Source organism: Suncus etruscus, chromosome 5 (assembly GCF_024139225.1).
Source record: "Suncus etruscus isolate mSunEtr1 chromosome 5, mSunEtr1.pri.cur, whole genome shotgun sequence".
NCBI classification, from domain to species: domain Eukaryota; kingdom Metazoa; phylum Chordata; class Mammalia; order Eulipotyphla; family Soricidae; genus Suncus; species Suncus etruscus.
Window position 1 is genome coordinate 118,474,271 of NC_064852.1, and position 16,211 is coordinate 118,490,481.

At 38.9% G+C, this 16,211-nt stretch overlaps 2 protein-coding genes across 2 annotated transcripts in view; one reads left to right on the forward strand and one right to left on the reverse strand.

Annotated features, from left to right (window-relative positions):
- CLK1 (CDC like kinase 1) overlaps window positions 1–16,211 on the forward strand; it is a 747,223-nt gene that overhangs the window by 222,762 nt on the left and 508,250 nt on the right. The window lies entirely within an intron of this gene.
- LOC126008679 (aldehyde oxidase 4-like) overlaps window positions 1–16,211 on the reverse strand; it is a 127,403-nt gene that overhangs the window by 34,901 nt on the left and 76,291 nt on the right. Inside the window, exons 17-21 of the mRNA XM_049772918.1 lie at window positions 13,755–13,847; window positions 13,192–13,361; window positions 12,752–12,866; window positions 1,857–1,979; window positions 257–353 (exon numbers count right to left, since the gene is read on the reverse strand). Of these exons, the coding sequence (XP_049628875.1) occupies window positions 257–353; window positions 1,857–1,979; window positions 12,752–12,866; window positions 13,192–13,361; window positions 13,755–13,847 (598 nt within the window). The remainder of the gene's footprint in view (window positions 1–256; window positions 354–1,856; window positions 1,980–12,751; window positions 12,867–13,191; window positions 13,362–13,754; window positions 13,848–16,211) is intronic.

Below are 16,211 nucleotides of genomic sequence, written 5' to 3' on the forward strand. Positions count from 1 at the left end.
TGACAATGTTAAAGAATGAGAGATGTAGCATGCCTGTCGAGAATACAGGCAGGGGTGGGGGAAGAGAGGGTCATTGATGGTGGGAATATTGCACTGGTGATGGGGGGGTATTCTGTTTATAACTGAAACCCAACTATAAACATACTTGTAATCATAGTGCTTAAATAAAGATTTATATTAGAGTTTAGTTCAGTCAGATAATTACATTCAGTTTGCAGCCTCAAATATATCACTATTCTGGCCCAAGATCACTTACCTTCAATGATTTGATCAACCTTTTTAAAGGCTTGCTCTACATTTCCTTGCTCAATTTTTTTCTCAGGAGAAAGAAAGGAATTGTGCTCTAGGGCTTGCTGCAGAGAAGGAATAAAAAATGAATTCTTTATTTTTTACATTTTAATAGGTCATTCTTTCCCCATTAATAGCCCAGCCTCCTGCTGTTCACTCACCAAGATAATTTGACCTACGTGTACAGTCAAACACACAAATAAATAAGAGTTAAGAGTGATGACATTGATAATGCCTGTTTTAATTTTGTTCAGGGCTCTAAGAAAGAACTGAGTGGGAGTCAAAAGGATATAAAGATGGCCTGACCCTCTGCATTACTGAGTAATGATTTAAAGCAATTTGGCATTAAGAAATCAACTTGGTGGTGACAGTGGGTTGCAGAGAAAGAGAGCCCAAGAAGAAGGAGGTGAGGGGCTGGAAGATAATAAAAGAGCAGGTAGAGCATTTGCCTTGCGTGTGACCAACTGGTAATCCCTGGCATTCCATGTGGTTCTCCCACGCACCACCAGAAGTAATTCCTGAGTAGAGTCAAGAGCAACCCATTGAGAATCACCCAGTGTGGCCCCCAAACAAATAAACAAAAATCAAAAAACGAAAAAGGAGGTTGGTGGGGTGTGGAATGTTCAAGTGTGGCCTAATGAAGGGGATTGGAACAGAAGGGAATGGAAATATAGCTACGGAAGAGAGGGGAAATCATTTGAAGTGAAGGGCACGTCATAAAGCAGTATTTTTTTTTTTATTTTGTTTTTGGGCCACACCCGTTGGCACTCAGGGGTTACACCTGGCTCTGTGCTCAGAAATCACTCCTGGCAGGCACAGGGGATGCTGGGATTTGAACCATCATCTGTCTTGAGTTAGCTGCTTGTAAGGCATATGCCCTACCACTGTGCTATGTCTCTGGCCCCTATAAAGCAGTATTTTAAGGTTGAATCCAAGCTGAAGCATTAAAACTGAACATGACCAGTGGTAAAAAACCAGGTTTATATGAGAGACAGTTGAATGGTGGATTGAGAATGAATTCTGAAATTTATCTAAGAATATATCTTAGGGATAACATTCTATAAGAATAGTGATTCAATGAGCTTTGTAGCTCAGTAAAGCGAATGTGGTTAGTGGATGGGCTAAAAAGGAGAATAAGAGCCCTCAATATGAGTCCCAGACAGTGAAATGTTTAACCCACACTTTGAACCAAACCTATCATGTCAGAAAGACCTGAGGGTCATTGAGCTTTTTGTTCTCCAGCAGTCCACTCCCATGCACGGGCACATCCCCTTTTCTTTGCCTTTTAAAATATTCACTTGGTGTTCAAAGATGACAGACATGTTTGTAAATTATATATCTGCCTCAAGAGCCCAGTTCCCACCCCAACAGACACAGGAAGGAAGGGAACTCAAGGCAGAAAACAATGATCAGTTTGTGTCTCAAATTGTAGGAGTTTTTTTCTTTCTAGCTGGGTAATATTTGAAGAAATCCAGAGAGAGCTCTTGGTCTAGAGTTTTAGACTGGATGAGAATTCTACTCATAGCATCCCATCCTAGTGACTCTAGGATACACGCTGGCATGCCTACCTCTATGGTGATAATTTTTGGCTCAATGTCCTCATAAGCAATCTTCACCTTTTTGGCCGCTTCTTTTGCATGAGCATGGGTGTCTGCAGCCACAGTGCAAACAATCTGACCCACACAAATGACCTGTGGAAGAGACAGGTGTTGAAATGATCAGGGACATAAACTTATTTTTTTTGTTCTCTTTTTTCCATTTTTTTTAAAATTTTTAATTATGAGAACAATGATGCAAAAGAAGAGAACAAGGTAAAGTTACCATGGAAGGACAATCACCAATAAACAGAGTTCTCAGAAGAAATCTTGTTGCTGACACCTTAATTTTGAACATACACTCAAGGAACATTAAGAAGAAATAAAACAGAACCCATGTACAATTACTTTGTCCCTCAAGTCTCCAGGTGTACATTATAACATTTCTTAGTGGTATAAAGCAATTTAAAGCCATGATATTTGTGTAACTTTTTTTTTTGTTTGTTTGTTTTGTTTTGTTTTTTGTTTTTGGGTCACACCGGCGTTGCTCAGGGGTTACTCCTGGCTGTCTTCTCAGAGAAGATGGCTCCTGGCAGGCACGGGGGACCATATGGGACACCGGGATTCAAACCAACCACCTTTGGTCCTAAATCGGCTGCTTGCAAGGCAAACGCCGTTGGTGTTATCTCTCCAGGCCCCTGTGTAACTTCTTAAACATTGAAGGCATAGTATTTTTTACATTTCCATGCATATGCATATTAGTTTATGTTAACCCCAAAAGTTTAAGTAGGTTTTTTTTTTTAAGGTTTAGAGTCAAAGGAGCAAAGTAAAAACGGTGTTAGAGTGGCAATTGTTTTTTACATAGGCCCACCAAAATATGGGTGACATGGAAAGAAAAAGCCTTGGCCTAAATACAAGGAGACCCTATCCCTGAAGTTTCCTGGCATAAGACCAGCTCTAGGCTCCGGCAAAATAGTTTGTCTAATCCAAGTCCTTGTCTGTAGTGCCAATACAGTTTTACTTTTCAAACAGTCTCTGTTGTTGACAAAAGATCCTGGAATCTGCATATCCTACATTGAAGTCAGGCTGGTGTCTAGCATCCTCTAATTTCACCTCACAATTAAAGGGCAATGCAGAAAGCCCTGTTCAGTAAGCAGGACATTATTGTTGTTAAGTCTTCTCAGTGTTAAGGGAAGTCTCTTTTGAGTAGGTCAATGTCAGAGCAGTGGTAGGGTCTTCCCTGCTAGAGGATTGCTTCCAGGTGATGTTATAGACAATGTTGGATGTTTCGTAGGTGGCTTCCCTAGTTCAGGGGTGAATGGAGAATGCCCATTCTTCTGAGGCCTGTGCCAGGTCATTATGTCAATGTTCAGGGTGTAAGGTCCAATTGCACTACAAGTTTTGTGTGTTCCCATCTCTATTAGATAAGAACTTATTTGTATGTATAGAATTTCACCATTTTAATGTGCTTATGCAAACAAGGAATAATGCTACGTGGCATTATTGGTACATATGGGGACTGCAAGAACAGGTCCAACAATCCCCGTGACTTGGTTTATACAGAAGTGATAAACTGAGGGAATATTTCACCAAATTTCTTATTGATCAGTTCACAAAGAGAAGAAAAGATAAAAAGTAGGGGAAATCGTCACTATATAAGTGAATATTTAGTAAGAGACATAGCTGTCAAAGAAAATAGATATAAAATATTCAAAGGGCTATACATTATATCATAAACTAGCAACAACAGAAACAGCAGCATAGAGAGAACAGGTATGTAATTATCATTTTACTACAAATGCCCATAATAATTTACTAGGGATCATATACAGGATTACAGGTAAAGATTATGATGGGAACCTACTGAGTCCAATGGAAGCACTTCAAAACATTATATTTGAATGCCTTAACCTTACCACATTTAAAATAACCTCTCAGTTTTTCTGTCCATAGGGGTTCCTGGATACAAAGTGTGAACATCCTATGGTGGTACCTCGGTGCTCAGTCACACAGGGCACCATACTCTGCTTGAAGCATGAGAATGGCCAGATAACTCTTTAACATACCCTTTATCTCTAGATTATGCCTTCTTTTAGGACCTGAAGCACAGGACCAGCCAGATCACCGAAGCAACAACCGAGACCTACAGATTTTTACCACAGGGCCCAAGCATCGAACCCTTTCAACCAACTAACATGCTGTTGCTCTTATAGCCTCTCTTCTCATTACTTCATATTTTTGTTGTTTTTGGTGTTTGATTGTTGGTTTGTTTTGTTTTGTCTTGTTTTTTTCCTATTCTCTCTTCTAGTCTCCCTTTTTTTCCACCTCTCCTCCTCACTATCATCAACTTAATCTATGACAAATAAAAACCACATGGTTACGTCCTCTATAGGAAAGGAAAGCTGACATATAGGGTGCTCTGGACAAAACTGAAAAGGGTAAACACCTATATAGATAGACTTCACAAACATAATGGTCAGTACTCGAGACACGAAACCTATACATAACCAAAAGTTGATCTATTAGTTTTCTTTCCTTACAAGTACTATACTTAGTACTCAGCGCACCTCTTGCACTCCACACTTCTCTACATTAATATACACCTAAGCTAACTTCTATATGTTTATATGTGTGCAGGAGCACACAGAGATAGGAATTCTCCTTAAGGGACAAACTTAAACCACAAACAACTCATACCTATACCCTATATAACCCCTCCCATATACTATTCCCTCTCCCTCCTCCAGAAATCCGACTATTCCTTCACCCCTCAATCCCACCCCTGATATCCCCACTACACTCTAACTCTTCACCCTCAGCTCCTAATCCACGAGGCACCAAAAAAGACGTCTTACCACAACAAGCAGTACCCACTACCCAAGTGAAGAGACACCACTCAAGCTCTCACCTCGTTCCTGGCAAGAAAATACAATCAACACCCTGACAGACTCATGCAATGTGGCCCTCCTAATCACCTCTCCCTAATGTGGACTGTGGCTTGATACCGGAACTAGCTCCAAAGGACCCCCACTGCAAGAACTCTACCCAAGACCTCCCTACCTGGACCCCACACCTCACAAGGAAATCTCAAAAGACAAGGGGGAACCCTATTCTTTCATCATAAGTATAGACCTATATAACACTACCTCTTATCCTGTTTCTCCCCAAATGTAAAGTGATCTCCTGTATCACTTTCTCCCCTTTTTCTTTGTTTTTTTTTTTTTCTTTTTTTTAATTCTTGTTAGTTTCTTTTATTTGTTTTGTCTTGTTTTAGTTTTTTATTTGATTTGATTTGTTTTTGCTTCTTTTGGGTCACTCCTGGCAGCGATCAGAGGGTGCTCCTGGCTCTATGCTTGGAGAACGTCCCTGGTGGGCACCGGGGACCATATGGAATGCCAGGTTCTGAGCCACCGCCCTTCTACAGGAAGGACAGACACCTGGTCTCCATGCTATCTCTCCTGGTCCCACTTTATTCCTTTAATTACATCTTTTATTTAATCTTCTTTTTTTTTTTTAAGAAACTTTTTTTCCTTTAGATATGTGTGAGCATATATATTCTTAGTTTTTGTCAGGAGTCTGTTTTCTTTTCTCTCCACCCCCCAAATCCACCAGCAATATAATGTAGCACCACTTCCCCTGCAAAGACATATTGAACAAAGGGGAAATTGTACGTATAAAAACAAGCTCTTATCTACTAGGGATAAGAACTCATACTTGTTTACAACACAGGGAGATCTCCCACCCTGAATGTATGTCATGTGGAAACAACTTAGGCTCAAGGGAACTAGACACTGACCGTTCAGCCTTAACTCCTGGATCCCAAACATAGATACGACAGAGTTCTCCACAACAGCTCCAGGAACCAAATCCCCTTCAGGGCATTTACAATGCTGCTCTGACACGAACATGTGCCAGTTCTAAATTGATAACCTGGCAATGAGGAAATGGGAACAACTTGATCTAAGAGCAAGTTGTCCTTCCTCATCAGCTATCAATAAGACAAAATCAGAAAACATGTCACCCTTTGATCTGTGCAAAATCCAAGATCACTATATACAGACGACTGTTTGTTGCAATCAAGACTGGACAGTAGCATCCAGGGACCAACTACAACAACAACAGCAACAAAAAGCTCTAGCCTAGCTTTTGGTCTAAGATCTGTTCAACAAACAAGAGCTCCAATTCCAGAAGTCTGACTGAGACAACCGCAACTGAACGAGTCTTCCGGAAACATGGAAGACTTCATCCCAGGCTCCATTCTAGGAGCAACATAACAACCAAGAACACCAACTACAGAAGATGGATTAAAACAACACTGAAGAAGCATAACTGCTAGAACCACAAAGAAAGATTTCACAAATTTCATTCCCTGAGCTGCACAGCCACCAAGATCTCTAGATACAGAGGTCTGATTTTACCATCCAAGACAAAGCAGAAGTCTTCCACACACCACGAAAGCAGCAATGGGAGAGTAAATGATTATGCAAGGAGTCTAGAGTTAATTCCATGACAGTATACTTCAGGGGTGGAGAAATCCTGTATCTCCTAGGTCAAGGGAATTTACTCTACAATATCCCCAATAGTTACTGTGCCTATGCAGGGGGATAAAGAAAAGGAAAGGAAAAAAAAAAGCACAAAACAACAATTTTTCCACATGTTTATTTATTGATTGATCGATTTTTTTGACGTCTTTATTTTGGTTGGAGATTAAGGTTGATGTCTCCAATATTATTTTATTTTATTTTGTCTTGTCTTTCTCTTTCTTTTTGCACTCGAGCATGATTTGAGTTCAGAACTGTGGTTTTGTGGTGCCTGTCTTTATTGCTGTAGTGCTCACTGTTTATTTAATTTGGTATTTCTTTCTGTATTGTTGTGGTATTTCAATTACCTTTTTCACATCCTCTCTCAAACTGAGGTTGGAAGCCTCTAGAGGGACTCTGCCCATTTTCAGCGTATTTGACTTTTGACTTCTTTTTTTTCCCTCTTATTTTGTACCCCAATCTATTGCTTTTCTTTCCTTCAAACAAAACCACATACCTCGATTTTTCTAGCTCTGCCTCTTAAATAGAAGAGGAAACAAGGGAGGGTTCCAGGACCAAACAGATATGTGATCACTAATAGTAAGCCAGACAAAGAGGGGTCCACCTACTCTAGCAGCCCGGGGGGTGATGGTGGGGGTATATGGGTTGTAGAAAGGGAACTGGAATGGGGGGAGGACATAGCTGGTGATGGGTATTCCCCTGATTCAATGTTAATATGTACCTAAAATACTACTGTGAAAGATATGTAAGCCATTATGGAAAAATTGTGTTTTTAATCAGAAACTTTCTTTGACTTACATGTATTATTATTATATTAATTATATTATATGTTATGTTATGTCACTATATTATGTTATATTAGTTTACCTCATTATGTTAATCAATTTTGTCTCTTGAATAAATCTTACAATAAAAATATTCAAAGGGCATACTTGTCTATTTTATGCTTTTGAAACAGTTGGGTGGGTGTTAAATCCAGTGCACCACGTTGGTCTGTGATTTTGAATGGTGCAGTACTGAAGTTAAAAAGGGTAAATGTGGGGTAATGATGGTTCGGGGTGAGAGAGTTAAAGAGTAAAAATGAGTTTTGTAGGGGTGTGAAAAAAGAGCAGAATACAAAATGGACATCCTGCATACATAAAAACATATCTTAAGGATATGGAGTACTATTAATACATATTGTGCATGTGGGGATGCTAGCCCCGTGCGGTTTGGAACATGTAGACTGGTATGAAATTAACAGTGACTGTCTTAGTATAGCCGAGTAACTATCAGCGACCCCAGTTAAGCTCCTCCAAGTGTAAAAAAGGCCTTTGGCACAACGGAGGTCTGCCGAAACCCATGCTGGCAGAGACTCCTAGCTCCCAGGAAGGAAGGAGATCCTTCCCGAGCCTGAAGGCCGGAAGTTCAAAGTCCGCACCCTAAGCCTCCCTCTGGAGCCAGCTTGGGAGTGGGGAAAGCCTAGGGTACCCCATAAGCTCCTCCAAGGGACCCACCTTGCTGGCTTGCCTGGGCATGTGGCCCAGGGGAAGCCCTGGAGCTCCGGAGGAAGGAGATAGAGGGGTGCTGGGGTGACCCAAGTCCCGCACCCTGACCCTAGGTCTGGTTAAAAAGGCCTTTGGCACAATGGAGGTCTGCCGAAACCCATGCTGGCAGAGATTCCCAGCTCCCAGGAAGGAAGGCAGGGACATAAACTTATTAAGAAAGAATTCGTGGGGCCGGAGAGGTAGCACAGCCGTGTTTGCCTTGCAAGCAGCGGATCCAGGACCTAAGGTAGTTGGTTCGAATCCTGGCCTCCCATATGGTCCCCTGTGCCTGCCAGGAGCTATTTCTGAGCAGATAATCAGGAGTAACCTCTGAGCACTGCTGGGTGTGGCCCCCCTCCCAAAAAAAAAAAGGAAGAAAGAAAGAAAGAATTTGTTCCCATATTCTGCTTTTTGGGGTTGTTATTTTGTTTTGGTATTACACAGAGTGGAGCTCAGGCCTTACTTCTGGCTTTGCATTCAGGGATCACTTCTAGTGGGGCTTGGGAGACCATATGGGGTTCTGGGGATCAAACCCAAGTGTCCTTGCAAGGCAAATGCTCTACCTACTTCACTCCAACCCTTGTTCCGTAGTCCTACATTGATCTCTTGGGTTCTGATAACCAGGAAAACAATTATTTTCTACACATGAAAAGAAATTTTAAACAGTAGCTTACATAGGATAAAGGGGTATGACAATAGAAGAATTTAGTTAGCCAACTTCTGCCTTCAGCCACATTACTCACTATTCTATTAGCACACACAAAGATGCAATTGTTCTGAAAGTCCACTATTTCAAAATTTAATTTTTTAATGTTCTAGGATCTAAGTATAACTTCTATGACTTTTTTGAAAAATTTATTTGGGGGGATTCCTTTTTTAGTGGTGCTGGGGGTCATGAGCAGTATACCTAGGAGTGCTCGGAGGCAATATGGTACCTCCCTACCATATTGAGCATGTTGACCATGAAAACTCACAGGAGATTTAGGGATATCTCAAAGAAATCCATAACCCAAATTTCATGGACCATATTTTTATGATGTCAATGAGCCTTTTTATTTGGGGAGGTGTCTGTGCTCTTATAAAAATTTCAAAAGGACAACAACCATGATCCCCAGTTCCAAAGGTCTGGCAGAGACAACTGTAACGGAATGGGGCTTCTGGAAACACAAGGAAAGGTGTTATCCTAGGTTCCAACCCAGGTTTAGTGCCAAGACCAAGACCACCAACCACAGAAGATGGATTAAAATGACACTGAGGGAACGAAACTTCTAGAACCACAAAGACTGACTTCATCATAAGTCCCATCCCTGGAACTGTGCAGATACTGAGATCGATAGATACAGAGGTCTGATTGTATCACCTAGGATGGAACAGAAGTCTTCCAAACAACACAAAAGCACCACCGAGAGGTAAAGGATCCTGAACAGAGTCTATAGTTGATCCTGTGACAATATACTCCAAGGGTGGAGAAACCCCATATCTCTTAGGCCAAGTGAATTCCTTTTGGAATGACCCCAATATTTACTGTGCCAGGGCAGGAGGGAAAGAAACAAAACACAAAATATTGTTTATCTTTTTATATATATTATTTTTTATCTTCATTTATTATCATTATTATTATATTTACCTATCTATTTTTGGTTGATTTCTTTGTTTTGGTGTGGTTATTGGAGCTGTTGCCCCCATTTACACTTTTTTTTCTTTTCTTTCTTTATATGCTCTGCCATGTTTCTTATCTCAAGACCGTGGCTTTTTGTTGTTGTTGTTGTTGTTGTTGTTGTTGTGGTGGTGGTGGTGGTGGTGGTGGTGGTGGTGGTGGTGGTGGTGGTGGTGGTGGTGGTGGTGCTTAGCGTTATTGTTGGAGTCCTCACTGGATATTTGATACTTCTTTTTGTACTGGTGAAGTGTTTCACCTTTTTCTCCTTCGTCTCTCTAACTGAGGATGAGACCCTCTAGAAGAATTCCACTTATTTTCTGCGTATTAGACCTTTACCCCAGTTTACTACTATTCCCTTCTTCAAACAAAACCACGTAACTTGAACTAGCTTGTCCTGCCTCCCAGTTAGAGGGGGAAATAAGGGAGGCACCAGGACCAAACAGGTGAAAGACTACTAAGTATTAGGCTAGATATAGAGGGAACAACATATTCTGGCAGCCCTAGGGGTGAGGGAAGAGCATATGGGAGGTAGGACAAAAACGGAGGTGTAGGGAGGACAAATTGGTGATGGAAATCCCCCCTGATTTTATGTAAATATGTACCTAAAATATTATTGTCAACAATGTGTAAGCCACTATGATCAAAATAAAAATTAAATTAAAAAAAATAACACCCCTTCTTCACCAGTGCAACATTTCCATCACCAGTGCTCCCATTTCTCCCACGCCCACCCCCCGCCTTTATTCCAGACAGGCTTTCTACTTCCCTCACTCATTGACATTATTATGATAGTTCTCAGTTTAGTTATTTCTCCCTTTGGGGGAAAGGAAGCTAACTTTATGCCATCTAGATTAGTGTTTATTCTCACTCTTAATGATTTCTTTGTGTAGTAATTAAATTATTTTTACTAGATAAAAAGGGTCTAAATTATATCAACCTCCTCATTTTCTACATTTGCCTTTATTTCTGTTTTGCTTTAATAATAATTGGTTTGATTCTTTCTACCTCTTTTAGAGAAAGAGAACTAGAACATTTTAACTTTTTCTGTGGAATTCTGTGAACACTTAACTTGCCTGAAGTGAAATGTTATGTATTTATGTGTTATGTATGTTAATGTAAGAATTTTTGGGGGAATATTGGCTTCAGATAAGACTGAACATTAAGTTATCTCAAAAAATAAAGTGGCCTATAGAAATAGAACTTATCAATGAGTGAAAGAAATTAATATAAGTGATTTGCTTGTGCAAGAAGACTAGATTAAATTCAGAAGAATTTCTTAAAAATAATTCATTTTAAATATGTTGGTCTTTGGGGACAATTATGTTTATGTATCTAGAGCTTCTGTTGAGTTGGAAAGAAACATTCTTAGACACTGGGTGGGGAGCTCAGTTTTTCTTTTTTTTTTTTGGTTTTTGGGTCACACCCGACGTTGCTCAGGGGTTACTCCTGGCTGTCTGCTAAGAAATAGCTCCTGGCAGGCACGGGGGACCATATGGGACACCGGGATTCGAACCAACCACCTTTGGTCCTGGATCGGCTGCTTGCAAGGCAAACGCCGCTGGGCTATCTCTCCGGGGCCCGGGAGCTCAGTTTTTCATAGGGTCAGAATATGACTCAAACTACAAACCCATAGATTATTTTTCAGAGGTCAGAGTGCTCTTTGTTAAAGTTCTCCACATTCATTGTTTCCTAACATTTAATTTTGATTCTCTGCTTCTTTAGCACATTTATCACTTTGTCTTGTAAATGTACTCTTTTGTTGATCATGTTTCGACTTTTACCTCTTAATGCGACCAGATTGAGTATATATGTCAGCCAGGAAATGAATCTTCTTAAGATACAGACTGCATTGAATATTTGTCACCTTCTAGATATTTCATGATGTCTAAGTTGTTATCCTTTTTCCTGCTGTTAATAAATCTTTATGTAACTAAAAAAAAAAAAGAATTTTAAAAGGTCCGGGCCCGGAGAGATAGCACGGCGGCGTTTGCCTTGCAAACAGACGATCCAGGACCTAAGGTGGTTGGTTCAAATCCCGGTGTCCCATATGGTCCCCCATGCCTGCCAGGAGCTATTTCTGAGCAGACAGCCAGGAGTAACCCCTGAGCACCGCCGGGTGTGGCCCAAAAACCAAAAAAAAAAAAAAAAAAAAGAAGAATTTCAAAAGGTCCAATAATTCAAAAGAGAACACGAAGACAATTGAGATATAGTCATAAGTTTTCTGTAAATCTTATGAATGTTAACAGGACTTCATAGGCCTTACTGTTATACCAATAATCATTTTTGATGTTTCCAGTAAAGCATTTGAATAATAAACTGGATTGTATTTTTGTGTTCCTAGGGTATATTCCTAGGAGTGGTATAGTTGGATCGTATGGGAGCTTGATTTCCAGTTTTTGGAGGAATCTCCATATCGCTTTCCATAAAGGTTGAACTAGATGGCATTCCCACCAGCAGTGGATTACACCTATATTCACTGCAGCACTATTTACCATAGCAAGACTATGGAAACAACCAAGATGCCCTTCAACAGACGAATGGCTAAAGAAACTGTGGTACATATACACAATGGAATATTATGCAGCTGTCAGGAGAGATGAAGTCATGAAATTTTCCTATACATGGCTGTACACGGAATCTATTATGCTGAGTGAAATAAGTCAGAGAGAGAGAGAGAGAAAAACGCAGAATGGTCTCACTCATCTATGGGTTTTAAGAAAAATGAAAGACATTCTTGCAATAATAATTTTCAGACACCAAAGAGAAAAGAGCTGGAAGTTCCAGCTCACTCAGGAAGCTCACCACAAAGAGTGATGAGTTTAATTAGAGAAATAAATACATTTTGAACTGTCCTAATAATGAGAATGTATGAGGAAAATGGAGAGCCTGTTTAGAGTACAGGCGGGGGTCGGGTGGGGAGGAGGGAGATTTGGGACATTGGTGATGGGAATGTTGCACTGGTGATGGGTGGTGTTCTTTACATGACTGAAACCCAAACACAATCATGTATGTAATCAAGGTGTTTAAATAAAAAATATATATATATATAAAAAGAAAAAAAAAGAAATACCATAAAAATATATCGCTGCATTACCATTTTGATTCTTTTTACAATCTATTGTGTTAGTAAATAAATATAATATATGTGCACTGCTTGCCAACTCCAAAAAAAAAAAGAATAATAAACTGGCACAGATAACATACCTCATTCTGTGCATATAAAATCTCTCCATGAGGGTTATTTTCTCCTGGAACATCTTCTGCTGTTATCACATCAACAACTCCTGGATGTTCCATAGCTTCTGAAATATCAATTGATCTAGGAGGGAAAATGTGAAAGTATACATTAAAGTGGCAGATGTAAGTTTAGTGTTCAATATATATAATTCATAAAACACCCATAAAAACCCTAATGTACCCCATAATTAATCATGGAACAATATTAAGTTACATCAGTCAGCAGATGCTCTGTCTTGATCACAGATTTTTTCCCAAATAATTATGAAAAAAGTCTTAAAATGATTGATTCTTATCTACAGATCAAGTAAATATTCATTATTAACAAGTAAGCTCCCGATTTGAATATATGAAGTTACATTGAAATTGAATTCTGGCATATATAGGAACATATTTTATTTCCTTACATGATCTTTGCATGAGCTCTGGAGCTGGTGACCGGGGCCAAGAAGAGCTCTTCGGCAATAGGGGGTATGTCATCGATGTACACCGCTTCCCCTGTGGTGTGTTTAATGGCTGACTGGTGCATTATTGGGTGACCAACTAGGTCTTGTTGGGGCTGATGGGGGTCCACACACTATTAATGAATAAAGTAAGTTATTTTATGGTCCAACATTGTCATGCACTGAAAATTCAGTTTGATGTATCTGAGTTAAGTTAAGAAGAAAACTGGATATTAGGGGCACAGTAAATAAATATTAATAGTAGGAAAACCTTCCTGTGATCTACGGGCTACAATCTCATCATATTTTTTCATACCATAAAACACACTTTTTTTCTCCCCCAAAGATGGAGGAAAATGTTTGTGCATCTTATGGAGTAAAAAATAAGGTACTTCAATCTCATAAATAATCAAATATGTAAACATCATATTTATTTAATGACATCACATTAAAAATAGGAAGATATACATAGAATCCATACATGCTAATTAACAGACACCAAAAGAATAAAAACTCTATCCACCAACCTGGAACATCTGAATCCCATGGGGTACTTCTATAGGGAAATCTTTCAGAGCACTCACAAAATTTTCTGGAATGTCAGGAAATTTCTGTGGATCCTGAAAAGATTATTTTATATTTAAATTTTTAGTCTTAAAAACTAGTTTGAAAAAATACTTGTAGGATACAGGGTCATTCAAGTTATTTTCCCAGCTACTAGACAATATTTCTTCTGAAACTAAATCTTGAGCTTCAAGTAGCCTAATGGTCCTTAAAAGAATAACTAACAGTACATCAATACAAAAAAAGCATAATTTATTTCTAGAAAGTAAGGCCTTGGATTCAGAACAAAGTCTGCTTTAAAATAAATGGAAACATTTGTTTCTAATAAAGGTTGAGCTTTCAATCTAGACCAGTCTTTGAGGCCAATATTATACAGATACAACTAAAGAAATAAACTAAGAGAGCAATGTTCAAATATAGATTTTTATGATAGTGAAGAGACTAGAATAATAAATAAATAAACCAATGATAACCAACAACAGAAGAAAGACTGAACAAATTATTGAGTTGTAAGAGTCAATGTTCTACAAGTATTTGATTATTTACTAAAATGATTTAGAAAAAAACAAGCATCACAATGTAAAAATGAATAAATTACTAGACTAGAACTTCTGAGAAGACATTTAGATGAATTACAGATAAATGAAAAAAAACTATTTTATCACTTATTATTAGAGCAATTCACACTGAATTATAACCCCACATCTATGAATAAGGCATAGATAAAAGTATTTGAAAGTGTTGATGAAGATATAGAGAAAAAAGATATATTTGTACATTGTTAGGGGCAATGTAAATTGGCACAATAACTATAAAAATAGTAAGTAGAGTTAATTTAATCAAGGAAATACCATATGATACACTGATACCACTGAAAGTAATTTGCCTGATAATCACAATATTTAAGTTACCCATTATATAAATTAATTAAATTAATATAAATATATTTATACATCAATATTTATATTAATGTATATTAATATGAAAACATTAATACATAAGGAATTTATCTGTAGGCTATGTAAACACTAACTGAAAGGATATTCGCAACCTTATATTATAACAACATTAATAGCCAAACATAAAATTGGGGTTAGAATTGAGTGGAGGAAGAGAAAGAAAAAAATTGAATGACAGGGGCCAGGGGTCAGGTACAATGGTAGTGTTAAGAAAGGACAGAACTAAATATCTGAGCCATGGAGTCAACACCAATGAAATCATGAGACCCAAACTTTAACAACCAAACTTATAAAGATGCCTATTATGATGCCTATTAGGATGAACTCTGGGAACATTTGTGGAGGGAGGTTGACACTGGTGGTGGAACTGGACCTGAAACCTTGTATGTCTGAAACCCAACTGTGAAGAACTTTTAAAATTACAATGTTTTTTTTTGTTTGTTTGTTTTTTTTGGTTTTGTTTTTTTTTAGGCCACACCTGGCAGTGCTCAGGGGTTACTCCTGGCTGTCTGCTCAGAAATAGCTCCTGGCAGGCACAGGGGACCATATGGGACACCGGGATTCGAACCAACCACCTTAGGTCCTGGATCGGCTGCTTGCAAGGCAAACGCTGCTGTGCTATCTCTCCAGCCTCATTAAAATCACAATGTTTTAAATAAAAAAATTTTTTTAATTGGTGTTATACAGTATGGAGGGTAGGGCACTCTCCCTGCTCTCTCTCTTGTGGCTGACACTCACAAGAAGTGATCCCTGAGTGCAAAGCCAGAAGTAACTGCTGAACATTGCTTGGTATGAACTCCACATAAAACAAAAATGTGCCTTGAAATAACACTAAATGTCATTCTGATGAAAGGATAAAGTGTGAACCCCTGTTATTTTATGGTATTTTAAATGAATGATAAATCAATTAAAGCACAAAAATGGTTTTGTAGACACAATTTATTGACATAAAGTGTCATTTTTTTGTTTTTGTTTTTGGGTCACACCCAGAAGCCCTCAGGGGTTACTCCTGGCTCTATGCTCAGAAATCACTCCTGGCAGGCTCAGGGGACCATATAGGATGCCAGGATTTGAACCACTGACCTTCTGTATGCAAAGCAAACACCTTACCTCCATGCTATCTTTTTGGCCCAATAAAGTGTCTTGAAATATAATTAAGTAAAGAAATGGGTCACAAAAATTCATGTTCAGTGTTACTCCTTTTTTTTTTTTTGTTCTTATTTTGGAGCTACATGGTGGTACCAAGGGGTTAATCCAGGTTTACTGTTTGAAGGTCTTTCCTGGCAATGCTGGGGAATTATGCTGGAGATTGAACCTGGGCTTCCTGCAGCAAAGCATATGTCCTTAGTCTACTGAGTTATCTATAGCCCTATAATTCCATTTTTATATCTAAAAATTATGCAATACAAACTTTTTTTTTATTTTTGGGTCACACCCGGCAGTGCTCAGGAGTTTTCCTGA